General features: G+C 47.7%; 2 protein-coding genes across 2 annotated transcripts; one reads left to right on the forward strand and one right to left on the reverse strand.

Annotated features, from left to right (window-relative positions):
* Window positions 1-434: 434 nt before the first annotated feature.
* On the reverse strand, window positions 435-26,838 carry H1-8 (H1.8 linker histone; the record flags this gene model as incomplete). Its single annotated transcript, XM_081246473.1, has 5 exons — window positions 435-686; window positions 1,010-1,074; window positions 1,882-2,242; window positions 3,935-4,194; window positions 26,754-26,838. The coding sequence occupies 5 exons, from the start codon at window positions 26,836-26,838 to the stop codon at window positions 435-437; spliced, it is 1,023 nt and encodes a 340-aa protein (XP_081102599.1).
* Window positions 18,788-19,198, forward strand: LOC308624130 (small ribosomal subunit protein eS27-like). Its single transcript, XM_081247094.1, has one exon. It carries the CDS (start codon window positions 18,910-18,912, stop codon window positions 19,066-19,068), a length of 159 nt encoding a protein of 52 aa, XP_081103220.1. The 5' UTR covers window positions 18,788-18,909; the 3' UTR covers window positions 19,069-19,198.
* Window positions 26,839-27,572: the final 734 nt, after the last annotated feature.

Here is a 27,572-nt window from a genome sequence, read left to right on the forward strand (position 1 = left end):
GCTCATGCTACCCCTCCCCCACCTGTTCTCCTCTCAAACCCACAAATCCCCATCTTCCAGCTCCACCCCACATTCTGGGCCCTCTGCCTGCAAGGCCCTTCCCCTCATCTATCTGGCAATTCCTACTCATCCTTTAAGACCGAAAGCTGCCCCCTCCAGGAAGCACTCCCAGATCTCAGGCTGGATTAAACACCTTTCCAGTGCCTCCACAGGTGCCTACGTGCCTTTGGATCCCTGCAGCGGTCTGCATCTCCCCAGGGCAGAAGCTTCTATCTGGGTCCTAGCCCTGGATGGCCAAATCCTTAGACCTCAGCCTCCTTCCACACCAATTTGTGGGGGAAAAAGTCTTTATTGATAAATAGGTTACAGTGAAATAGAGTGATAGTTTTTAGGGGAATAAAAAAGTAGAATCTCAGTCTCTCTCCACCCCGCCTCTAGCTCTCGGCTTCTGCCTTCTTACTGGCTGCTTTGGATGATGAGGGCTTGGTGGGAATGCCAGGCTTTCTCGGGCCTTTAGGGGCCTCTGCCTTCCTGGCCAGTGGTACAGGCTCCATCTTGGACCCACTGCCCTTGGGAGGAACAGGGGCCTTGGCTTTAGGCCCCGCCCCGGCCCCCTGGGCAGCAGCCTTTTTAGGGACCTTGCTCCCCATCTTCTTTTTGGCTGGGGAAGCAGCAGCATTCTCGCCCTATAAGAAAGCAAACCAGGAGCAAGGGAACAGAGCTGGGCAGGGCTGGGTGCACAGGTCAGAGCCCACGAACTTAGGGTTGAAATCCCAGCTCTGGGTCGCTTTTGACAAGTGACCTCACCTCTCTAAGTCTCAGCCTCTTATCTATAAAATGGGGATGGTGATCCTCAGGGCGCTGAAGGGCCGGGGAGGAGAGGAAAGGGCTCTGTACTTTGTAGGAAAATAAGTTGCCCCCTTCCTCGGCTGACCCCTCTGGGGCTGGGTGGGGATGCCTGAGCTCTGGTTGCTGGAGACCCGGAGCAGGAAGTCACCCAGGCACCTACCTTGGTGACCGTGGGTTTAGAACTCTGACTCCCAGGCTTTGTTTTCCTGTGGGCCTTGGTATCTGCTTGAAGAGGGGATGGCATGTGAGAAACACCCACCCCTTTCAGGAGGAGCTGCTGCCGGGCAGGAAGGTTCAGGGGTCCCACAGCCCTCGTCCTGCCCAGGGCCCAGTCCTCACTCTGACACTTGCAGGCTGCGTGACCTGGAGCAAGTAGTTCAGCCTCTCTGAGTCTGGGTGCCCTAGTCTGCCAACTGAAGGTAGCAGCCTCTCTCCCACGGACAGTTGGAGGATTAACTGGATGGTGGATGACCATCCCTCACTCCGTTCACAGCTCCACGCCTGCCCACACCAAAGGCCCCTGACAGGTGTATCTGCCTCTAGCCTTTAACCCATCTTCCACATGGTGGCCAGGATACATTTTTTAAAACACCTTGGGCCCTAGCTGTCCCCTGTTCAGAGTCTTTCTGTGGTTCCTCATCGTCCTCCAGATAAAGTCCAGCCTCCTGCTGCCCCTCACAACCTCCCCTTCCCCTCCCCCAGTGCACACAGACACAACTACTTGTACTTCTTCCACCTTCTTCATGCTTCCAGGCCTTTGCACAAGCTGTTCTGCCTGGGACACCTCCTCCAGGAAGCCTCCCCTGACCCGTCTCAGAGATGACCCCTCCTCCTCTCTCTGCGCCCTTCTCCCCCATACCCACCCCCACCAGCTACCATGCATTCTCTGTCTCTCTGAGTCAAGCCAAGTGCTCAGGGCACACTGGCTAGAAAACCCTCCTCCCCAGAGCTGGCCCCTCCATTCCAACTCATATCCAACGGCTGCCAGAAACCCGCTTCCATGCCCTCCTCTCACCCCGTTCACATCCATACCTTGGCTGCTCCTTCCACCTTTGACCTCTGACTTCCCGCCGGGCCCACTGGCAATGGGAGGGGCCTGTGTGGCCTTGTCTGGCTGTTGGGAGGACTTCTTGGCCTCACCCAGTCTTGCCTCTTGGTCCTTGGTCCGCTGGCCTTTCTTGGGGACCTTCTTGGCTGCACCTGGTTTGGAGGGAGCTGTCCTCCCCTCTCCCGGCTTCCTGGATCCTTTTTTCACATCTCCTGGGTTGGGTGGGTTCTTCTTTGACTCAGCTGGTTTCTTGGGGTCCTTTCCCTCAGCTTGACCAGGCCTCCTGGGCGCCGTCATGGTGGACGTCTTCCTGGGCTGGATTTTCCTTTTGTCTTTGGAAACCAACTGCAGGAGGAGAGAACGGCGTGGGATTGAGAGCAGAGGTTCTGGATATCTCACGCCCCTATACCCTACATGAGGCTCAGAGAAGACCCCAGCCCAAAGGAGGGGGAGAAGAAGGCGGCCAAGGCCTCGTGGAGAGGACGCAAAACGACCTCCTAAATGCCGGCTGCCAGTAATGCATTCCACCCATTCATGCACTGTGAGGAAGGGTGCTGCCATCAGGAGCTAAGGAACCCGAGTCTCCAAAACTCACCCAACCTTCTCCTACCCTCCCTGCACAGGTGGCGGGCACGTGCCTCCCACCCCCGCACCTGGAAGCCTCAGAGCCAGGCTTCTGGGAGCAAGTCAGGCACACTGAGCCCTAACAGTATCTCTGAGATGCTAACCTATAATCTCCTTTGACCCCCCCCAACACCATCCCACAGACTGCGGCTCAGACTCCCCACCTCCCCGCCTCACACCACCGCGTCCCCAAGTCTCCCTGCCGCTTCGCTTCTGTGTAGCTGGACACGGACATGGACCTCAGATGGCTGAGAGTTCATGGCTTCCTGGGGCCTCAACCCCAGCCCAAGTGCAACTCACCCAAGTCTTCTCCTCCCCCTCTGGCCTCAGTCTCCCCATCTTTACAATGGGGCCATCAGGGAGGGTATGAGCGGCAGGAGGATGCAAGCGTCCCTGGCAAACAGGCAGTCCCTGCCCCTCTAGACCCCAGCTGATGATGCTGCTCCCCAGCATCCCTGGACCCTCACGGCTCCCCGTTACCCACCAAGACCAGAATCAACCCCCACTCTCTGCACACACACACTCCTGACTCCGTGGTACCCAAGACCACCTTCCCTGCCTCCCAGCCCCTTGGCCCACTTTCCTGTCTCCCAGTCACACGCACTCCCAGTGCCCTCTCTTGCTCCCCTGCACCCCACCCTGTGCCCCTGGCCTCGCCATGGCTGGTGTCCAAGCTCTGACCCACACACACCCAGAGTTCCAGGAGGGGGGATCCCCTGTGCTCAGCCACCTTATTTCCATAGAGATTGGAACGTGGAGGTTGAGAACGTTCCACCGTGTTCCATGGAGACTGTCAGAGGAACTGCTACTTGCTGGGGCACAGCAGTGACAAGACAGACCCCATGTCTGTGTCCCTGAGATTTCCCTGGTGGCAGCTGACAGTCATGATGCTGGGGCTTAATTCTGTGGCCAAATTTGCCCTTAGCTCTGGGTGACCCTCCCCTTTGAAAGAGGAGGATGCAGGGGCTCAGGGAGGCGTCAGCCCTGGTCTGGAGACCTTGGGTCTGGAGCCAGACAGCACGGGGAACAAACCCCATTTCTGTGACCCCATAGAGGCCAAGGTTGGGTCTGTGCCGCCCGTGGTAAGGAATTCCAGGAAGGGGTCACGGGCGCCAAGGACCCAGAAGTGAAACAGCTGAGATGGTCTCTGGTCACTCAACACACCCAACAGGGATGGAGGCGATGCAGCAGGGTGACCAGGGCCATGTGGGTGCTCAGGTTTCCCGGGGAGATGGGGGTCTTGGCAAAGACAGAGGAAGAACGAGAAGAGACAAAAGGAGAGAGGGAAGAGGGCAGGGGACCAGCACCCAGAGGCTGGGAAGAAAGAGCTGGAATTGGGGTTCAAGCCCTCGGGCAAGTCCACCTGCACCCTGGGGCCTCTCGCCACCCCCCACCCCACTCCCAGTGGCTGACTTTGAAGCTGCCAGTGGCTCCCCGGGCCTTGGAGTTGACGGGCCTGACGAGGAGGCCGCGGTGTATGCCTGTGGCCAAGGCCTGCTTCAGCAGGTACTTGAGCCGGAGGACGTCCACCGTCGGGTACTTCTGCAGGATGTAAACCTTGATGGCCGCCACCGAGGTGCCCCGGCGCTGCTCCCCCGCCTGCAGCGCCTCCAGCACCATGCGCAGCACCGGAGGGTGGCGGCGGGGCTCTTGGACGCCGCTCCGGATCAGGCCTACGAACAGACAGCAGGACATCACCCGGGGCCCAGACCTCCCTCAGACCCCGCTGAGGACAAAGACGCCTAGTGAAGCACCCACTAGGCGCTGGCCAGGCCCCACTGTGGGTGAGCAAGCGGCCGGGGGATCAAATACACACCCCTCACCCCCACCCCAGGTCAGTGCCACTGCCCCCTGGCCTGGGAGCAGAGGCGGGGGGCACTGCTTGGCCACCCGGGGTCTCCCGGTGCCCGCCGTGGGGCTGGGCATGCACCAGCCCTCCACGAAGGCTCATTAAAAGCATTAAAGTGTCCTTTAACAAACAAACCTACACCAGGTCAGTTGTCTAGCTCTAACTACCAGTTTACAGGAAATGCAAGGGCCACGGGCATGAAATCAGTAAAACCCAGACTGTGAGGAACTCTCCAGAACACACAGTCCGGTTTCTCCTACAAACAAGCAAGGAGGAAAAGAAAACGTGGGAAGGGCCCCAGAGAGGAGAGATCCTAAGAATCCCTTTAACCAAATGCAACATGGGGGCTTTGTTCAGACTCAGAACATGATTTGAACAATCCAACTGGAAAAAAAAAAAAAAGGCAACTAGACAAATGTGAACACTGGAATATTTCATGATATTAAGGATGATATTGTTTCCAGTGTGCTGATGGTACTGCAATTATTTTAAGAGGTTCTTATCTTTTAAAGATAAATACTGAACTGGGACTTCCTCAGTGGCACAGTGGATAAGACTCCGTACTCCCAGTATAGGAGGCCTGGGTTTGATCCTTGGTCAGAGAACTAGATTCCATATACATGCCACAACTAAGAGTTTGCATGCCACAACTAAGGAGCCCATGTGCCGCAACTAAGGAGCTGGTGAGCTGCAACAAAGGAGCCTGCCTGCCACAACTAAGACCCAGTGCAGCCAAATAAATAAATAAATAAATAAATAAAAGATAAATACTGAACTGTTTACAGATGAAATGATAAGTCTGGCATTTACTTTGAAATAATGCAGTAGGTGAAAAAAGGGTAGCCACAAGCTGTTAGCTGTTCAAGTCGGGTGATGGCTGCCTGGGGTAGGGGCACAGGTCACTGTACCATTCAGTCTAATTTTGTGTCCGTTTAAAAGTTTTCATCATGGGACATCCCTGGTGGTGCAGTGTTTAAGAATCCGCCTGCCAATGCAGGAGATGCGTGTTCGATTCCTGGTCCGGGAAGATCCCACATGCCGCGGAACAACCAAATCCATGTGCCACATCTACTGAGCCTGTGCTCTAGAGCCCGTGAGCCACAACTGCTGAGCCTGCATGCCACAACTACTGAAGCCCACGCACCTAGAGCCCATGCTCCACAATAAGAGAAGCCACCGCAATGAAAAGCCTGCACACCACAACAAAGAGTAGCCCCCGTTCATTGCAACTAGAGGAAGCCTGTGCGCAGCAATGAAGACCCAACACAGCCAAAAATAAAATATAAATAAATCAATTTATTTAAAAAAATGTTTTCATCATAAAAAGTAACAAAAGAATTTCACTCCTATGCCTAAGAGAAAAGAAAATATATATCCACACAAAAATGTGTACCCAAATGTTCATAGCAGCATTATTTATAATAGCCCAAAAGTAGAAACAACCTCAAAGTCCATAAACTAATGAATGGATAAATAAAACGTGTTATAGCCGTAAAATGCAATGTCATCCAGGCAACAGGAGGAATGAAGTACTTGCCTGAAAACATTATGCAGAATGAAAGCAGCCAGTCACAAAAAGTCATATATTGTATGAGTTAGTTTATATGAAATGTCCAGAATGGGCAAATCAGAGCCAGAAAGTAGATTAGTGGTTGCCAGGGGCTGGGAGGTGGGCAGGGATGGGGAGTTGACAGCTAATGGGTACAGGTTTTCTTTAGAGGGGATGGAATTGACTAAAATTGACTGTGGAGATAGGTACACAACTGTGAATATACTAAAAGCCATTGTACACTATAAATGGGTGAATTGTATGGTATGTGAATTATTGAGATATCTCGATAAGCTGTTATTTTTAAAAAGTTGCAAAGGAGAGTAGGATCCAGGGGTGAGGAGGGAGACAGTGTGAGAAGTTGTCAGTCACTGTAAAGCACGTAAAAGTTGTTTAAATATGAAACCTGATTTAAACATGGTGATTAGAAATGTTGATTTCCAACCAATCTGCAAAAACTAAAGACTCAAAAAAGGAATCAAGTGGCTAAAATATATATATTTTTAAAAACCACATTTTAAAGTGGAAAAAAAAAACAACCTTGTACATATACAGACTGCTATATCAAAGCCATAAGGGAACCACAAACCAAAAAACTACAATAGATACACACACAAAAAAGAAAAAGCAACCCAAACACAACACTAAAGATAGTCATCAAACCACAAGGGAAGAGAACAAAAGAAGGGAAGAAAGAAGAGCAACAAAAACAAATCCAAAACAATTAAGAAAATGGAAATAGGAACACATGTATTGATAACTACCTTAAATGTAAATGGATTAAATGCTCCAACCAAAAGACATAGACTGGCTGAATGGATACAAAAAAAGACCCATTTATATGCTGTCTACGAGAGACCCACTTCAGACCTAGGGACACATACAGGCTGAAAGTGAGGGGATGGAAAAAGATATTCCATGCAAATGGAAAACAAAGAAAGCTGGAATAGCAATACTCATATCAGATAAAATAGACTTTAAAATAAAGACTGTTACAAGAGACAAGGAAGGACACTACATAATGATTAGGGATCAATGCAAGATATAAAAATTATAAATATGTATGCACCCAACGTACAAGCACCTCAATATATAAAGCAAATACTAACAGCCATAAAGGGAGAAATTGACAGTAACACAATAATAATGGGGGACTTTAACCCCCCACTGACACCACTGGACAGATCATCCAGACAGAAAATCAATAAGGAAACACAGGCCTTAAATGAAACTTGACACTAGATGGACTTAATTGATATTTATAGAACATTCCATCCAAAAGGAGAATACACATTCTTCTCAGGCGCACATGGAACATTCTCCAGGACTGACCACATGCTGGGCCACAAAGCTAGCCTCAGTAAATTCAAGAAAATTGAAATCATATCAAGCATCTTTTCTGACCACAATGCTATGAGATTAGAAATAAAAAATACAGGGAAAAAAACTGTAAAAAACACAAACTCATGGAGGGTAAACAATATGTTACTAAACAACAAATGGATCACTGAAGAAATCAAAGAGGAAATTAAGAGAGACAAATGAAAATAAAAACAACAATCCAAGACCTATGGAATACAGCAAAAGCAGTTCTAAGAGGGAAGTTTATAGCAATACAATCTTACCTCAGGAAACAAGAAACATCTCAAATAAACAACCTAACCTTACACCTAAAGCAACTAGAGAAAGAAGAATAAACAAAACCCAAAGTTAACAGAAGGAAAGAAATCAAAGATCAGAGCAGAAATAAATGAAACAGAGATGAAGAAAACAATAGAAAAGATCAATGAAACTAAAGCCTGGTTGAAACTGGTAAACCTTTACTAGACTCATCAGAAAAAAAAGGGACAGGCTTCCCCTTTCAATAAAATTAGAAATGAAAAAGGAGACTACTACAAGCAACTATACACCAATAAAATGGACAACCTGGAAGAAATGGACAAACTCTTAGAAAGGTACAACCTTCCAAGACTGAACCAGGAAGAGATAGAAAATATGAACAGACCAATCATGAGTACTGAAATTGAAACTATGATTTAAAAACTTCCAACAAACAAAAGTCCAGGACCAGATAGCTTCACAGGCAAATTCTATCAAACATTTAGAGAAGAGCTAACACCTATCCTTCTGAAACTCTTTCAAAAAAATTGCAGAGGAAGGAACACTCCCATTCTACAAGGCCACCATCACCCTGATACCAAAACCAGACAAATATACTACAAAAAAAGAAAATTACAGGCCAATATCACTGATGAACATTGACACAAAAATCCTCAACAAAATACTACAAACCAAATCCAACAACATGTTAAAAGGATCATACACCATGATCAAGTGGGATTTATCCCAGGGATGCAAGGATTCTTCTATATCTGCAAATCAACCACTATGATATACCACGTCAACAAACTGAAGAATAAAAACCATATGATCATCTCAATAGATGCAGAAAAAGCTTCTGACAAAATTCAACACCCATTTATGATAAAAACTCTTCAAAAAGTGGGCACAGAGGGAACCTACCTCAACATAATAAAGGCCATATATGACAGACCCACAGGAAACATCTCAATGGTGAAAAAATGAAAGCATTTCCTCTAAGATCAGGAACAAGACAAGGAAGTCCACCCTCACGACTATTATTCAACATAATTTTGGAAGTCCTAGCTACAGTAATCACAGAAGAAAAGAAATAAAAGGAATACAAATAGGAAAAGAAGAAGTAAAGCTGTCACTGTTTGCAGATGACATGATACTATACATAGAGAATCTTAAAGATGCCACCAGAAAACTACTAGAGCTCATCAATGAATTTGGTAAAGTTGCAGGATATGAAATTAATGCACAGAAATCTCTTGCATTCCTATACACTAACAATGAAAGATTAGAAAGAGAAATTAAGGAAACAATTCCATTTACCATTGCAACAAAAGAATAAAATACCTAGGAGTAAACTTACCTAAGGAGGCAAAAGACCTGTACTCAGAAAAGAAAGAAATCAAAGATGACACAAACAGATGTTCTTAGATTGCAAGAATCAACATTGTGAAAATGACTATATTACCCAAAGCAATCTACAGATTCAATGCAATCCCTACCAAATTACCAATGGCATTTTTCACAGAACTAGAACAAAAAATTTTACAATTTGTATGGAAACACAAAAGACCCCAAATAGCCAAAGCTATCTTGAGAAAGAAAAACAGAGCTGCAGGAATCTGGCTCCCTGACTTCAGACTATATTAGAAAGCTACAGTAATCAAAACAGTTTCATTGCAGCACTATTTACACATGGAAGCAACCTAAATGTCCATCAACAGAGGACTGGAAAAAGAAGATGTGGGGACTTCCCTGGCAGTCCAGTGGTTAAGACTCTGTGCTCCCAATGTAGGGGGCACGGGTTCGATCCCTGGTCAGGGAACTAAGATCCTGCATGCTGCAGCCAAAAGAAAAAAAAAAAAAAGATGTGCTACATACATACAATGGAATATTACTCAGCCATAAAAAAGATTGAAATAATGCCATTTGCAGCAACATGGATAGACCTAGAGATTTTCATACTGAGTGAAGTAAATCAGAGAAAGACAAATATCATATGATATCACTTATATGTGGAATCTAAAAAAAGGGTACAAATCAACTGTTTACAAAACAGAAGGGTCACAGATATAGAAAACAAATTTAAGGGCTTCCCTGGTAGTGCAGTGGTTAACCATCTGCCTGCCAACGCAAGGGACATGGGTTTGAGCCCTGTTCTAGGAATATCCCACATGCTGCAGAGCAACTGAGCCTGTGTGCCACAACTACTGAGCCTGCATTCTAGAGCCTGCAAGCCACAACTACTGAAGCCCGCATGCCACAACTACTGAAGCCCATGCACCTAGAGCCTATGCTCTGCAACAAGAGATGCCACCACAATGAGAAGCCCGCGCACTATAACAAAGAGTAGCCCCCGCTGGCTGCAACTAAATAAAGCTCGCACACAGCAACGAAGACCCAACACAGTCAAGAATAAATAAATAAATAAATAATTTTTAAAAAGAAAACAAATTTATGGTTACCAGGGGATAAGTGAGGGGAGGGATAAATTGGGAGGTTGGGATTGACATATACACACTACTATATATAAAATAAATAACTTATAAGAACCTGCTGTATAGCACAGGGAACTCTACTCAACAATCTGTAATGGCATATATGGGAAAAGAATCTTAAAAAAAAAAAGAGTGGATATATGTATATGTATAACTGATTCACTTTGCTGTACACCTGAAACTAACACACTGTAAATCAACTATACTCCAATAAATTTTTTTTAATGAAACCCAATTAAACTTAAAACTTTTGCACAGAAAAAATAAACAAAAAGACAACTCATGAAATGGGAGAAAATATTTGCAAATGAAGTGACTGACAAGCGATTAATCTCCAAAACATATGAACAGCTCATGCAGTTCAATATCAAAAAAAACCAAACAATGTAATCCAATCAAAAAATAGGCAGAAGATCTAACTAGACATTTCTCAAAAGAAATACAGATGACCAAAAAAGTTGAGCATGAAAAGATGCTCAACATCACTAATTATTAGAGAAATGCATATCAAAACTACAATGAGGTATCACCTCATACCAGTCAGAATGGCCATCATCAAAAAGTCTACAAACAATAAATGATGGAGAGGGTATGGAGAAAAGGGAACTCTCCTATAGTGTGGGTGGGAATATAAATTGGTACAGCCACTGTGGAGAACAGTATGGGGGTTCCTTAAAAAACTAAACATAGAACTACCACATGATCCATCCAGCAATCCCACTCCCAGGCATATATCCAGAGAAAACCATGATTCAAAAAGATACATGCACCCCAATTGCATCACTATTTATAATAGCCGAGACATGGAAGCAATCAACATGTCCATGGAAGGATGGATGAATAAAGAAGATGTGGTACATATATACAATATATACAATGGAATATTACTCAGCCATGAAAAAGAACGAAATAATGCTATTTGCAGCAACATGGATAGACCTAGAGATGATCATACTAAGTGAAGTCAGTCACACAGAGAAAGACACATATCATATGATATCACTCATATGTGGAAGCTAAAAAAAACAAGGTACAGATGAACTTATTTACAAAACAGAAATAGAGTCACAGATGTAGAAAACAAACTTACAGTTACTGGGGGGAAAGGGAGGAGGGATAAACTGGGAGATTGGGATTGACATTTACACACTACTATATATAAAACAGATAACTACTAAGGACATAGTGTATAGCACAGGGAACTCTGCTCAATACTCTGTAATGACCTATATGGGAAAAGAATCTAACAAAGCGTGGATATATGTATACTGTACACCTGAAACCAACACAAAATTGTAAATCAACTATACTCCAATAAAAATTTAAAAAAATAAAAAATAAAATAAAGTGGGAAAAAACCCACCTGAAAACTCTAGATCTCAGCAAAAATTGTAAAGATGCTTAATCAAATTCAACCTCTATTGCCTCCTGGCCAGGAAGAGCCCAGTGTCTGAGAATATTCATTTTGGGGCCAGAGCCTGCAAATCAGTAGAGTCTGAGGTCAGTCAGGACCTCTGGAGTCTCACTCTCCTCTTGCAAATAAAAACTTCCCCATCTCCCGTGGTGGGGAGGGGGCCCTAAGGAGCTCTGAGCCCTCCCAACTGCAGTGTCAGAGGGTTTCTGGAGGGGTCTGGCCTGGTGTGACAGCTCTGAGACAGGCTGGGACCTGGGACCATCTGCTGCAGTGCTTGCACCTGGACAGACATCTCCTCAAGCAACGACATACAAAGAAACTATAAGGGACTAAAAATAACTGCATGCATGCCCAGTGGGGCAAATTATGGACAGAAAAACCAAAAACCCAACTGCTACTTCTGAAGAGCTGGGAGCAAAAGCAGGGCACTGCACATGCCCCCTGCACACAACACACCCTAAGGGGTGGGCAGACCACCTAAGCACCCCCTCTGGCCCGACCCCTAGACACACTCTCACCCCCACACCATATGAGAGAGCAGTTTGCACGCCTCCCTCAGCAAGCGAGCAAGGGAAGCTGTAACTTGTTTTCGCTCCCCGCTGCTGCAGCAGGGGTCCCAATGAAGCCTTGCCTGAATTTTTTTTTTTTAATTTGTTTTTGGCTGCGTTGGGTCTTTGTTGCTGCGCACGGGCTCTCTCTAGTTGCAGCGAGCGGGGGCTACTCTTCATTGAGGTGCGTGGGCTTCCCACTGCGGTGGCTTCTCTTGTTGCAGAGCACGGGCTCTAGGCACGAGAGCCTCAGGAGTTGTGGCGCATGGGCTCAGTAGTTGTGGCTCGTGGGCTCTAGAGCACAGGCTCAGTAGTTGTGGTGCACGGGCTTAGTTGCTCCGCGGCATGTGGGATCTTCCCGGGTCAGGGCTCGAACCCGTGTCCCCTGCATTGGCTGGCGGATTCTCAACCACTGTGCAACCAGGCAAGTCCCTTTGCCTGAATTTCTTACCTGGCCACTGATCAATTTCTATTGATAAGGAGGCCAAGAAGCCTGTTCAGTAACATACTTTGTGGTGACACCACAAAGGGACAATTGTTCCTTTCCCAGAAGAGGATCTATGCACCTCTGGGACCACTGAACACAGCTTCCACATGGGTGATAAGTGGCCACCTGAACCTCTTGTTTCAGTGTCACCACATTTGGTAAGTCTGCCTTCCTGGCCCCTGGGGGCCTCATTCAGGCAACGCTTTCCCCTTCCCCTTTGTCCTTTTTCCCTCCGCGCTTTCCCTTTGTCCCTTTTCCTCTCCTGAAATCTCTCTACTTCCCTCTCTGTCCTCTCCTACTTCCGTCCTATCTTTCCGAGAGAGTGGACGTCGGGCAGCTACAGCATCACTCCTCTCAGCTTGTGAGACCTGCTCCCTCTGGCCGGCAACAGCTCACCTTGACAGGTGACAAGCAGAGGTGGGAGAGGCGAGCCTCACACAGTGCAGATCCTGGTCCAGCAGGCTCTCCTGACTGGAGATTTATGAGAATGATAGAGGTTCAAACTTCAACATGTGGCTGGAAGTACGACCATCCCAATATTCTCAACTTTATTTTCCTGCCGCCAAGAGAAGTCCCGTTGGACAATAAATGCTGGAGAGGGTGTGGAGAGAAGGGAACCCTCCTATACTTTTTGTGGGAATGTAAATTGGTACAGCCACTATGGAGAACAGTATGGAGGTTCCTTAAAAACTTAAAAAGAGAGCTACCATATGATCCTGCAATCCCACTCCTGGGCATATATCCGGAGAAGAACATGGTCCGAAAGGATACATGCACCCCAGTGTTCATTGCAGCACTGTCTACAACAGCCAAGACATGGAAGCAACCTAAATGTCTATCGACAGAGGAGTGGATAAAGAAGACGTGGTACATATGTACAATGGAATACTACTCAGCCATAAAAAAAGAATGAAATAATGACATTTGCAGCAACATGGATGGACCTAGAGATTGTCATACTGAGTGAAGTAAGTCAGACAGAGAAAGAGAAATATTGCATGATATCGCTTATATGTGGAGTCTAAAAAGAAATGATACTGGACTTCCCTGGTGGCACAGTGGTTAGGAATCCATCTGCCAATGCAGGGGACATGGGTTCGAGCCCTGGTCCGGGAGGATCTTGCGTACCGCGTAGCAACTAGGCCCCGATGCCACAATTACTGAAGCCTGCGCACCTGGAGCCCGTGCTCTGCAACAGAAGTCACCCACAGTGAGCGGCCCACACGCCGCAGCGAAGAGGGGCCCCGCTCGCCACAACTAGAGAAAGCCCGTGCGTGGCAAGGAAGATTCAACACAGCCAAAAAATAATTAATTAAAGAAATAACTTTAAAAAGAAATGATACAAATGAACTTATTTACAAAACAGAAACAGACTCACAAACTTAGAGAATGAATTTATGGTTAGCAGCCGGGAAGCGTTGGGGGAAGGGTTAGTTAGGGAGTTTGGGACATGCACACACGGCTATATTTAAAATGGATAACCAACAAGTATCTACTGTATAGCACAGGGAACTCTGCTCAATATTATAAGATAACCTAAATGGGGAAAGAATTTGAAAAAGAACAGATACATGTATATGTATAACTGAATCACTTTGCTGTACACCTGGAACTAACACAACATTGTTAATCAACAATACTCCAATAGAAAATTAAAAGTTTAAAAAAAGAAAAAAGAGAAGTCCCACTGGGAATGGGCTAAAGCAGCAGTTTTCTATATACTGGTGTGTGCGTGGGTGAGAGTCCCACAGATGATGTACAACTGGCCGATTTCTGGGCTTGATCACCACAACGGGCAGTGGATAGGGTCTTCCCTCCTTCGCTGGCTCTTTCTGGAAGCACGCAGACTGGTGCCTGAATAGATACCCACAGGGGGCAGGTTGAAAGGGCAATCTCTCTCTCTCTCTTTTTTTTTTTTTTTTTTTGCGTTACGCGGGCCTCTCACCACTGTGGCCTCTCCCGCTGCAGAGCACAGGCTCTGGACACGCAGGCCCAGTGGCCATGGCTCATGGGCCCAGCCTCTCCGCGGCCTGTGGGATCCTCCTGGACCGGGGCACGAACCCGTGTCCCCTGCATCGGCAGGCAGACTCCCAACCACTGAGCCACCAGGGAAGCCCCTCTCTCTTTCTTTTTCAGTCTTTTCTTTCCCTCCTCCCTTCACCTGTCCCTTGGTTCTCAGCCCTGCAATCTCATCCCCGCACTCTCATCCCCTTAATCCTAAAGGTTTCTTGTTTGTGTGTTTAAGTTTTTGTCACTGGTGTCTTTGTATTTTGTAGTCTTGTCTGTCCAACTGCTCTTGCAAGTCTCTGCCGAAGCACAGTGGAGCATTTAAGCCTGAAGTAAAAACACACACAGCCACATCACCTGAAACTCCAGTCATGGGTTACTTGGTGGGATTTTAAAGAACAACAACAAAAAAAAAGAGAGAGGGGCTTGCATTTCTCTCCTCTGCCTTTGCAATGTAACTATTCTGCCTGAGCTCCGAGAATTACCTGATCCGTCTGTAGTCCCCTCGTCTGAGGGAAAGAAAGAGGCCCTTTTAATTTCAAGAGGGAAAACTATGAGATCTCTGATTCTGTAGAAATTAACTTGTCTAACTTAAGCTTGTCAGTTTAATTAATACAGACCTGTCTTTAGAGTCATCAACATTATTATTATTATTTTTTTTTTTTGCGGTACGCGGGCCTCTCACTGTTGTGGCCTCTCCCGCTGTGGACCACAGGCTCCAAAGGCGCAGGCTCAGCGACCATGGCTCACGGGCCTAGCCACTCCGCGGTATGTGGGATCTTCCCGGACCGGGGCACGAACCCGTGTCCCCTGCATCGGCAAGCGGACTCTCAACAACTGCGCCACCAGGGAAGCCCCAAGTATAATATTTTATTTGTACCTAGGGTTACTGAAAGCCAATAAGTACATATTGTTTCTGTTTTAAAATCTGTCATCAAGGAGAATGACCTGATGTGATTAAACTTTTAAGTAAATTTAACTATGATAAGAGCTTTACGATAAACTCTATGGGAATAATTGTGTTTTGGAAACGTCCATCTAGAATAGTCCCTCTAAATTTTGGTAACTTAAAACTAAATTAAGTCAAATGATAGGAATCCATCGAGTATCCAGGCCATTTCAAATAAGATGAAATACTGGAACATTAATTGCTAAACAGGTCTATATTTACCTACTTTTGTCTTCTCGTGAGAGGGAAACTAAAGATGTTTGGGTTTATTAGACACATGTCTTGCACATTAAGGAAAGAAATTGTGTTTTGGGAAGATACATGTTTCTAGATGTTATGGGATATTCCAATCAAGGAATGCTAAAGACAGTTCATGGTTGCTTAAGGAAAGTAGGATGTGTGTTTTCAGAAAAGAAGGTATGAGGGTGGCTTCCTTGGTGGCACAGTGGTTAAGAATCCTCCTGCCAATGCAGGGGACACGGGTTCAAGCCCTGGTCTGGGAAGATCCCACGTGCCGCGGAACAACTAAGCCCGTGCGCCACAACTATTGAGGCTGTGCTCTAGAGCCCATGAGCCACAACTACTGAGCCCGCATGCCACAACTACTGAAGCCTGCATGCCTAGAGCCCGTGCTCTGCAACAAGAGAAGCCACTGCAATTAGAAGCCCACGCACCGCAATGAAGAGTAGCCCCTGCTCGCCGCAACTAGAGAAAGCCCGCACACAGCAACAAATACCCAACGCAGCCAAAAAATAAATAAATGTTTAAAAAAATAAGATATGAGGAACTGAAATATATTTTATTAAAAGGAAAAAGTTGGGCTTCCCTGGTGGCGCAGTGGTTGGGGGTCCGCCTGCCGATGCAGGGGACGCGGGTTCGTGCCCCGGTCCGGGGGGATCCCACATGCCGCGGAGCGGCTGGGCCGGCGGGCCATGGCTGCTGGGCCTGTGCGTCCGGAGCCTGTGCTCCGCGGTGGGAGAGGCCACGGCAGTGAGAGGCCCGTGTACCGCAAAAAAAAAAAAAAAAAAGGAAAAAGTGACTTTTGTCCTAGGGCTGGTTATTTCTGAATGGAAAGAATAAGGGACAGGATAATATGGCTACACAAAGTTGCAGAAGGTTTGCAGAAAAGGATCATTGGAAAAAGAATTTTGTATGTGGTCAGGACTTTCTAAGGTTGGGTCAAATTTAATTAGGAAAATGGATTTTATTAAGAGCAGGCTGATACAAGACTGGATTTGGTTTCTCTCTCTAGGAGAACAAAATTGTCCTGGAGTGCTGCTTTTGATAAAAGATCCTGTATTTACTTTTGAAATCTTTTTTTCACCTTAGCTTAAGGAGTAAGTAAGTACTCTCACCTTATTCTATGTCCAAAAATCCCCTGTGGGAATACTCCCACCTCTAGGCCCTCAGGTTCTGACCCCTGTGGCCTTTTCCATTGCGAATCTGTAAGGAGAGGTTTGGCAGCTTCTCAGAGAACTCTGACAAGTTTAGGGACTAATTTTTCAGGCTGGGGTTGACATTCTCTCTCACCTGGCAGGACATCATGGTTATTCTGGCCCCCTGTTGCACCCTGGATTAAAAGGAGCGCATACAGAGAAACGCCAGGGAACATGCAGATGGCCTGGTGGCCACCAATCCACACCACCAAATTTATCAGGTGGGTGGGGATGCAATCCTAGAAATGACCCCCGCTGGGACTGTGAAGACTGTGCAGGCCAAGCTAGGATGAGACATTTTATTACTTGTCTATCAGAAGGAAGGAAAGGGTATATGGTGAAGCCTTTCAATTATGATAAGGTCTGAGAGGTTACACAGGAAAAAGATGAAAATGTGGCAGTCTTCCCGAGCCGGGCGACAGAGGCATTCAGGAAGGACACCAGTACAGACTCTGAGTCCACAGAAGGGAGGACACTGTTGGTCATGCATTTTATCACCCAGGCTACTCCTGATATCAGGAGAGAATTACAAAAGCTTGAGGCCGGGCCCCTAACCCCATTGTCAATCTGGGTAGAGGAGGCCTTCAAGGTCTGTAACAACCAAGACTTACAGAGGAGACCAATAAGAATAAGAGGCTAATAAAGAAAATGCAGCTTTTGGCTGCTCTGATCCACCCACCACCTCGAGGGGATCCTGGAGGGTCAAGAAGGCTGGGCAGACCGCCAAGAAGCTGCCTAGGCCAGAACCAGTGTGCCTTTTGTTGGAAGGGGGCACTGGAAGGGGGAATGTCCTGAGAGCCCTCCTGTGGGATGCCCTAGGGGCTACCCCGCCCCGCCCCAGTTCCTTGCGAATCTCTCAAATAACAGATTCCTGCACACCGACTGAGGGGGCCAGAGCGCCTACCCGGCTCCAGATCCCACTCGATCCATCCTCATCACTCCAGCGGAGCCTTAGGTCACCCTTGACGTGGCAGGTAGGAGAACTGAATTTCTTGCAGACACTGGAGGCGCCTGTTCTGTTCCGATTTGGCCAGCCGGCCCCCTCTCCAACCGTGACTGTACTGTGACGGGAGTCGATGGACAGCCAAAGGTAAGGCAATTTAGGTCTCCCCTTGCCTGTGGAATTGGGTCCTTTATTATTACTCACTCCTTTCCGTATATGCCAGAATGCCCTGTCCCCCTCCTCAGAAGAAATTTGCTAAATAAATTAGGAGCTAGTATATTCTTAGGACAGGGGAGTCCAAGGAGGTAAAGAATTCAAACAGAGAATGCATCTATTTGTAGCCCCAGATGGCCCACCTGCTGGTCATCAAAATGTTCCCCAACACATCCCCCAGGAAATTAGAGAACCGGTAGATCCTGCAGTTTGAGATACCCCGGTGCCAGGAAGGGCAAAACTTGTTCCCCCAGTAAAAATATGGTTAAGGCCTGGGGAAAAATACCCCTGGAAAAGATAATATCCTTTAGATGCCACGTTCCTGGTTTTGTGCTGCTCACTAGGGGTGTTGCCTTAGAGATCTGCATGGGCTGGGCTTGTGAAAGAATCAACATGCCTTTGGCGAGAGATTCCAAGATCCTTCCTTGGAAAGGAAAAGAAAAAACATAAAAAGAAATGGCTCGGGGCTTCCCTGGTGGCACAGTTTTAAGACCCCTCCTGCCAATGCAGGGGACACAGGTTTGAGCCCTGGTCCGGGAAGATCCCACATGCCGCGGAGCAACTAAGCCTGTGTACCACAACTACTGAGCCTGTGCTCTAGAGCCCGTGCGCCACAACTACTGAGCCCGCATGCCACAGCTGCTGAGCCTGAGTTCTAGAGCCTGCGAGCCACAACTACTGAAGCCCGCACGCCTAGAGCCCGTGCTCCGCAACAAGAGACGCCACTGCAATGAGAAATGAGAAGCCCACATACAACAACGAACAGTAGCCCCTGCTCGCTGAAGCTAGAGAAAGCCAGCGCGCAGCAATGAAGACCCAACACAGCCAAAAGTAAATAAATAAAATTAATTAATTAATAAAAAAAGCAACGGCTGGTTCAAAGCACAAATTCTTATTTTATGGATGTAAAATGTCCAGGTGGCTACAAGATTACCCCCGTTTTCAGCTGTGCTCAGACAGTGGTGCTTCACGTAGGTTGTTCAACAGTGTTGTGCCGGGCAACAGGAGGAAAGGCCAGACCCACAGAAGGGTGTTCATTTAGAAGAAGGCAACACTAATGATCCACACAACTTCCTGAATTTGTGTTCTATCGTACAAAGCCTTATCAGTTCAGTAATTCCAGTTAATCTACTAAGATAATGTAATTATGTTTAATTTTGTAAGGTATACAACAGCGTTCTCCTATTTGGGTGTCAGTTTTTCAATCAAGTTTTGATTATGGGGGAAAAAAACCCCACAATATCCTTTAAAACCTGAAGCCCTGAGAGGAAGCGAACCACTGCTCATCAAATTCCTAAAACACAAACTCATTAGGCCCTGCCAGCCCCCTTGCAATACCCCAATCCTCCCCGTTCAGAAGCCTAACAGGGAGTATTGGTTTGTGCAAGGCTTACGAGCAGTGAATGAGGCCGTCATCCCTATTCACCCACTGGTGTCAGACCCATACCCCCTCCGCACCCAAGTGCCAGGGAGCACGCAGTATTTCTCTGGTTTGGACCTCACTGATGCATTTCTCTGTATTCCCCTAAATCCAGACTCTCCATACCTTTATGCCTTTGAGTGGAGGGACCCTGACACCCTGGAGGCTACCCAATACACCTGGACAGTACTTCCACAGGGTTTTCAGGACAGCCCCCATCTTTTTGGAAACACGTCAGCAAGGGAACCGAGGGATTTGAGCCTTGAGAAGGGAACTCTGCTACAATATGTTGATGATTTATTGATAAGTAGTGAGACCAAATAAGACTCAGGTAAAAATACCGTTAGGGTCCTAAATTTTATGGCAAGAAGGGGATATAAAGTATCTTCAACCAACAGAAAGTATCTTCAACCAGCAACCGTTTCAATATTTAGGATTGGGTTGGACCCCAGGGGCACGAGCCCTTGCCATAGATTGAAAAACAGCAATTAATGCATTACTGTCTCCAACCACAAAAAGGCAACTCTGAGGCTTTCTCAGGATGGCCAGGTTCTGTCGTATCTGGATTCCAAATTATAGCCTTATAGCAAAACCCCTATGTGAGGGTCTAAAGGGAGAAGAAAGGGAGCCCCTTCAACGGAATAAGGACCACCAGCAGGCCTTTGAGACTCTGAAGACCGGGGTGAATAGAGCAGCAGTGCTAGGGCTTCCAACGTTGCACAAGCCCCTCACCCGACACGTTCACGAGAGGTCCTGACCCAAAAGCTGGGGCCGGATCAGACACCAGTGGCTTACTTCTCAACACAATTGGACTCAGTGGCCCTGGGATGGTCAAGCTGCGGGCAGGCAGTAGCGGCCACATCCCTGTTGGTAAATGAGCTTCCAAGCCCACCCTGGGACAACACTTAGGTGTGCCAACCCCTCATCAGGTACAACTTGTGCTGGAAGTCAAAGGACAACATTGGTTGACTGGAGGAAGGTTAACAAGATATCAGGCCCTCCTATTGGACACCCCTGGCATTATCTTAGAGGTGTGCCAAAGCCTGAACCCAGCAACTCTGCTTCCAGCTGTCTAGAGTGGAGACTTCGTGCCTCAGCGTACAGAGACCATAGAACAAACTTGCTCCAGCAGGTCTGATCTAGATGAACCTCTTGACAGCCCTGAGGTCAAACAGTTTACTGACAGGAGCAGTTTTATAGAAATGGGAACCCAAAAGGCAGGGTATGCCAGTTAGTCTAGATGAACGGAATCGAAGCCAAGGCCCTGCCCCCCACAGACATCGGCCCAGAAAGCTGAACTAATTGCATTAATGAGAGATTTGCAATTAGGGACGGAAAAGAAATTAAATATTTTTACTGACTGTAAATATGGGTTCCACGTGCTACATGCTCATGCTGCCATTTGGAAAGATCAATGTTCATTGCTACAAATTCCCCCATAAAATACAAAGATTTGATTCTGGCTCTTTTAGAAGCAGTTCAGCTCCTGACCCAGGTAACAGTAATCCGCTGCAGGGGCCATCAGAGGGATGGATCCCTTGTGAGCCAAGGCAACAGCAAAGCTGATCAAACTGCAAAACAGGCAGCTCAATTGCAAGAACCTGAGCAAATTATGGCCCTAGTGATTGGCCCCCCTGAACTCCCTAGCCTTCTCCAGTATTCCCCACAGGAACAAGAAAATGCTGAGAAATGGGGCTATGAGAAGAGAAGCACAGGCCGGTACAGAAAGGAGGATACGGTTCTAATTCCTGAGGCCCAGAAATGGAAACTCACTAAGAGCTTCCATGGTGCCACCCACTGCAGGAGGGATGACTACGGGACTAGATGCAAAAGGCCTTGTCAGGGAAGGGGCTTAAAAGAACAGTAAAACAAGCAACACCTGCCTGTGATTTATGTGCCCATAATAACCCACAGGCCCATCCAATCCCCCCTTCATTACTCAGGCCAATTCAATGCCGAGGGACATATCGGGGTGGGGGGGAAGACTGACAGTTAGATTTCACCCAAATGCCCCCACGGTCAGGGTATAAATATCTTATGATGTTTGTCAATACTTTCACAGGATGGGCCGAAGCCTTCCCCATCTGATCTGAAAAGGCTGTGGAAGCCTGTAAGTCCCTTTTAAAAGAAGCAGTTCCTCGGTTTGGACTTCCAAAGTCCCTCCACAGTGATAACGGGCCCTGTTTTACAGCCAGAATCGCACAGGGGCTCACAATGGCTCTAGGGATAGACTACAAGCTACACACCTCTTGGTACCCCTAGTCTTCAGGGAAGATAGAGAAAATGAACCATCCTTTAAGGAAAACCTTAGCAAAACTCTGCCAAGAGACTCATGCACCCTGGACCAACTTGCTTCCTATTGTACCCCTCAGGGTCCGTGTAGCCCCAGGAATGGTCTGAGGCTTAGCCCATCTGAAATGACCTATGGGAGGCCTTTTCTTACTACTGACATTCTACTGGATGAGGAAGTGAACCAGGATCCGAGATATATTATTAATCCAGGACAAGTTCAGGAGGCAATCCAGGACTAGGCCCACAAGGCACTGCCAGCCCCCAGTAACACTACAGAGGAAGGAGCAGGTCCTTCACAAATAAACCCCGGGGACCAGGTTCTTCTTAGAACTGGAAAGAGGGGTCCCCCAAAGACCAACTATTGCTAAAATGGAAGAGCCCCTATAAAGTAATTTTAACCACCCCTACTACTGTCAGACTGTAAGAGATATCTAGTTGGGTACATTTATCCAGACTAAAGCTTTTACCTCCAGAAACCCCGCATGTTCCAACAGAAGAACAATACACCTGTGAGCCAGTGGAAAATCTGAGATACCTATTCAAAGACAGGCACCATCAACAGATAAGTAAAATGATGTAGTGGACTGGACTCGTATTTGCCATTCTTGCTATTGTACTCAGCAAGAGCATACACGAGCATCTTGTTAAAAATGTCATAGAGCTTTATATGCTGAATTATCAACATAAGGGTCTGTTGTCCCCTAATTTTTTTTAATTAATTAACTTATTTATTTTTGGCTGCATTGGGTCCTCATTGCTGCACACAGGCTTTCTCTGTTTGCAGCAAGCAGGGGCTACTCTTTGTTGCGCTGCGCGGGCTTCTCATTGCAGTGGCTTCTCTTGTGGCGGAGCACGGGCTCTAGGCGCACAGGCTTCAGGAGCAGCATGTGGGCTCAGTAGTTGTGGCTCGCGGGCTCCGTAGTTTTGGCACGGGCTTAGTTGCTCCGTGGCATGTGGGATCCTCCAGGACCAGGGCTCAAACCCGTGTCCCCTGCGCTGGCAGGCAGATTCTTAACCACTGCGCCACCAGGGAAGCCCTATCCCCTAATTTTTTAAGTACTAACAAGAGTTATGTCCTTCAAGAGCCGTCCTGTCTTAACAACCGTGAGACAGACATTCAGTTCTGCACCCCAGAAGTGTTTGTTTTTCCTCTGCGGACACCCAAACCATCAGATGTTATGGAATTATGGCCAGGCCCCTGTCCTTTTCCAACCAAGCTAGAGTGTATAAATGCACTGATAAAGTTCACTTCATAGGAGAGTGCACTCTAGGGACTATAGGGATAAGAGGGGTTTTTATCTGTAACAGGACCACTGCAGCTCATCAGCGAACCCAGAGAGCACTAGAAATGATCTTAACAGGGGCAGGGCTGGCCATAGGGCTGGCAGCTCCGTGAGGAGGCTTTACCTATCATGAAACAACACTGAGAAATCACACTAGACAGCTTGGTTATATGATGCAACAGACAAGACAAGCCTTAACGGGACTTAAGATCTCTTGTTTCTTTGGCTAATGTAGTTCTTGACAATCGTCTAGCTCTTGATTACCTTCTGGCAGAACGAAGTAGAGTTTGTGCGATAATTAATACATCCTGCTGCACCTGGACCAATGCGACAGGACAGGTAGAATTTAATATTAATGAAATATATGCCCAGGCAGAGCAGCTTCACAATTTTCGCAGGGGCGACATCACCTCCACTGTCTGGTCAACAGTTAAGGAAGCCCTCCCAAAGTTAACCTGCTTCCTTCCCTTTCTAGGGCCCTTTAATGGCTATTGTTCTTCTCCTTTAGGGCCCTTGTTTGTTTAACCTTCTGGTTAAGTTTGTGTCTTCCAGTCTCCAACAGTTTCAAGTAAAGACTCATGATGTCTCAAGGAATTCAACCCATTCCAGTGGAGAGTGGCCCAGGTCCATACAGGTCCTTGGAATAGTCAGCGAGGGACTTCTACACCACTAGGGTAGGCTAGGGTCTGCGGCCCCTGTCTAGCAGGAAGAAGGTTCAAAAGGAGAGACCTTTGGCCCCTTACCCTTTAAGAATAAGGGGTGTAGAATCCCTCAGGGGAGAATGAGACAGACTGGGACCTGGGACACTTTGCTGCAGTGCTTGCCCCTGGACAAATGTCTCCTTGATCAATGACATACAAAGAAACTATAAGGGACTTATGTATATGTAGAACTGATTCACTTTGGTATAAAGCAGAAACTAACACACCATTGTAAAGCAATTATACTCCAATAAAGATGTTAAAAAAAAAAAAGAAAGAAAGAAACTATAAGGGACTAAAAATAACTGCGTGCATGCCCAGTTGGGGCAAATTATAGACAACAAGATACAAAAAGACCAAGGAGCCCAACTGCTTCTTCTGAAGAGCCAGGAGCAAAAGCAGGGTACTGGGCATGCCCGGTGCACACAACACCACCACAGAGGTGGGCAAGCCTCCTAGGCCACCCCTCTGGCCTGACCCCTGGACACACCCCTACTCTCACCCCATAGAAGGAAAAAGTTTGCCTCCCACCTGAGTGAGCAAGCTAGCAAGGGAAACTGTTACTTGTTCTCGCTCCCCGCTGCTGCAGCAGGGGCCCCAATGAAGCCTTGCCTGGATTTCTTATCTGGCCTCTGATTAATTTCTATTGATTAAGAAAGCCAAGAACGCTGGTTGGTAACAGATGCGTGGGTGGTGGAGCAGGGAGTCACTGTACCATTCAGTCTACTTTTGTGTCCGCTTGAAAGTTTTCATCATAAAAAGTAACAAAAGAATTTCACTCCTAGGTATATACTCAAGAGAAAAGAAAATACAGGTCCACACCGAAATTACACAAATGTTCATAGCAGCATTATTTGTAACAGCGAAAAAGTAGAAACAACCCAAAAGTCCATAAACTAATGAATGGATAAATAAAACATGTTATAGCCATAAAATGCAACGTCATCCAGGCAACAGGAGGAATGAAGTACTTCCCTGAAAACATTATGCAGAGTGAAAGCAGCCAGTCACAAAAAGTCACATATTGTATGAGTCAGTTTATATGAAATGTCCAGAATGGACAGGTCAGAGCCAGAAGGTAGATTGGTGGTTGCCAGGGGCTGGGAGGTGGGCAGGGATGGGGAGTGACAGCTAATGGGTACAGGTTTTCATTTAGAAGGGATGAAAATATTCCAAAATTGAATGTGGAGATGGGTATACAACTGTGAATGTGCTAAAAGCCATTGTATGCTTTAAATGGGTGGATTGTATGCTATGTGAATTATTATCTCAATAAGCTGTTTTTTTTTTTTTTTTAAGTTGCAAAGGAGAGTAGGATCCAGGGGTGAGGAGAGAGACAGTTGTCAGTCACCATGAAGCACATAAAAGTGGTTTAAATATGAAACCTGATTTAAACATGGTGATTAGAAATGTTGATTTCTGACCAATCTGCAAAAACTAAAGGCTCAGAAAAGGAATCACGTGGCTAAAACATATTTTTTTAAAAAACCGCATTTTAAAGTAGAAAAAAACCACCATCCCAAAACTCTAGATCTCAGCAAAACTTGTAAAGAGACTTAATCAAATTCAACCTCCTTTGTTTGGAGCCTAGCGTCTGAGAATGTTCGTTTTGCTAATCCGTAGAACCTGAGGTCAGCCGGGACCTCAGGAGAGTCTCACTCTCCCCATCCCCCATCTCCCACGGCGGGGAGGGGCCCTAAGGCGGTCTGAGCCCTCCCAGCTGCAGTGTTAGAGGGTTTCTGGAGGGGCCTAGCCTGGGGTGACAGCTCTAGCCGTTGCCCTGTCTCCCCCAAACCATGCCCTGTCCCAAGGAGCCACCCCCAAGTCTCCTTCCTCCCCCCGGCCCTCCAACTGTGTTCAGCTTCTCATTCCACAGTTATTCGATGCCTGCTGTATACCAGGATGTCCAGAACAGAACTCACAGCTCCCCAAAAACCTGTCCCCCATCTTCTCTACCGCACAAATGTGTCCACCCCCGTACCTACCCAGACACCCAAAGAAGTGCCCGGCGAACATCCTGGAGCCCCTCCCGCTCCCCATAGGCTTCTCTGCCTCCACCCCCGGGGCACAGTCTCCTCCCCCTTTCCAACCCTCTCCTCCATTGCCTTCAGTACAAGGGCCAACACACCTGACCTGGCCTTGGAGGCCCAGTCTGATCAGCCCCTGCCCCCATCACCGCGGTTCCCCCAGCTCTGCCCCAGTCAGCGGGAAGACCGCGCAGCTCCCAAGCACTCCACCAGCACTCTCCCCTCCAGGCCACAGCCTGCGCCATGCTGTTCCCTTGGCCTGGGCGGCCGTGGCCGCCAAGCAGCTTTCATTCATCCTTCAAGGCCTAAACATTATCGAGATTTGGACCCCAGCCAAACTGAGCACCTCTCCCTGTGCTTCCCAGGCAGCTGGGACCCCTCACTTCCTCCAGAGGAGTCTTTGCAAGTACTCAGAACACTGCCCCTGCCCCAGCCCTCCTTCCCCTGGGTGAGGCTTATCCCTCCTTCAGAGTCACCTCCTAGAGGAAGCCTTCCCTGACCTCCCAGAGGGGGTTAGGCGACTCCTCTGGGCTCCTACAGCCCTCTGGGTCCCCACCACTAAAGCACACGCCACATTATCAAATGGCATCTATAATGAGGCAGGCTTGCCTACCAGACTGGGAGCACCTGGAAGGAATGAAATGGGTCTGTTTGCCTCAGTGGACCCCATATCCAGAGAATCCTTGAGACGTTGTTTGTTGATTGAAAACTGGGACGCAGCCCTAAATCCAAAGCCCAGTCAAGCGTCGAACGCTTGCTTCGTTGTTGCTCCGGCCCCTTCAACTAGCTGCAGCTGCAGCTGGGCTGCCAGCCCTCGCCCACAGCAAATGGGCTCCAGCTGGGGAGGCCCCCCTCTGCTCTCTTCCCTGGCCCCCGCTACCTCTGGCATCAGCTCTTCTGCCCCTGGGGTGGGTTCTGGGGCCAGACTGAGAGAGGAGGAGAAGGGTCGGGGAAGAAGGGTTCAGGACACCCAGGGAACGGGCTCGCGCGGATGAGGGAGGAGCCGCTCCCTTTGCTTACCTGGCTTTTCAGACCCAGATGACCTGGACGACCCCAGTGTGGAGGTTGAGGAGGTGTCACTGGAGGCGACGCTCCCAGGAGCCATTTCACAGGCAGACGCAGATAGCCCCCTACCCAGGCGCGAGGCCGCCAGGTCTGCCTGCTCGCCTTACATACCAGCAGGCCCGGCCCCACCACTCCAATTAGCCCCTGATTGGGCTGGAGGCTCTGAGCCGCTGATTGGGCAGGAAAGCTGAGAGGGGGCACTGCAGCCCTGCCTTGTGTGCTGATGCCTCAGCCGGGCCACCTGCTCGTATGTGACCTTGGGTGTATCGCTTGACTTCTCTGGGTCTCAGCCCCCATGGCAAAATGATGGCGGGGGGCGGGGTCTGAGATGCTTGATCCCTCCTGCGCCCTCTGCTCAGCAGAACCTGGAATGCTGATGGGGAACTGGGCACACCTGGGCTGTGGAGGTAGCTGCTGAGGCCCTCCAATCCCACTGCCCCAGTGTCCACTCCTGTTCCCAGGCCACTGCTGGCCTTGGTGCCTCAGGAAGTAGCAGTTGGGGGCCGACCAGTGGGTTTACCTGGAACAGACACCCCAGGTCAACCTGTGGCCTCCTTTTGTTTTGTTTTATAAGAAAGAATTTTTAAGGGATGAATGAGCAATTTTTAAATTAAATTACTTCCCAAAAGTCTCCATAAATAAGGACAATGTCCTCTCGGAAAATAAACAAAGAATATTAATTCACCAGAAAGGCTGATAAACACAGGAAAATATCTTCGACTTCTTTGACACTCAGGAAATTTTAAATTGAAACAATGATGAGATACTATTTTC

Source organism: Mesoplodon bidens, assembly GCF_964165515.1.
Source record: "Mesoplodon bidens genome assembly, chromosome: 10".
NCBI classification, from domain to species: Eukaryota; Metazoa; Chordata; class Mammalia; order Artiodactyla; family Ziphiidae; genus Mesoplodon; species Mesoplodon bidens.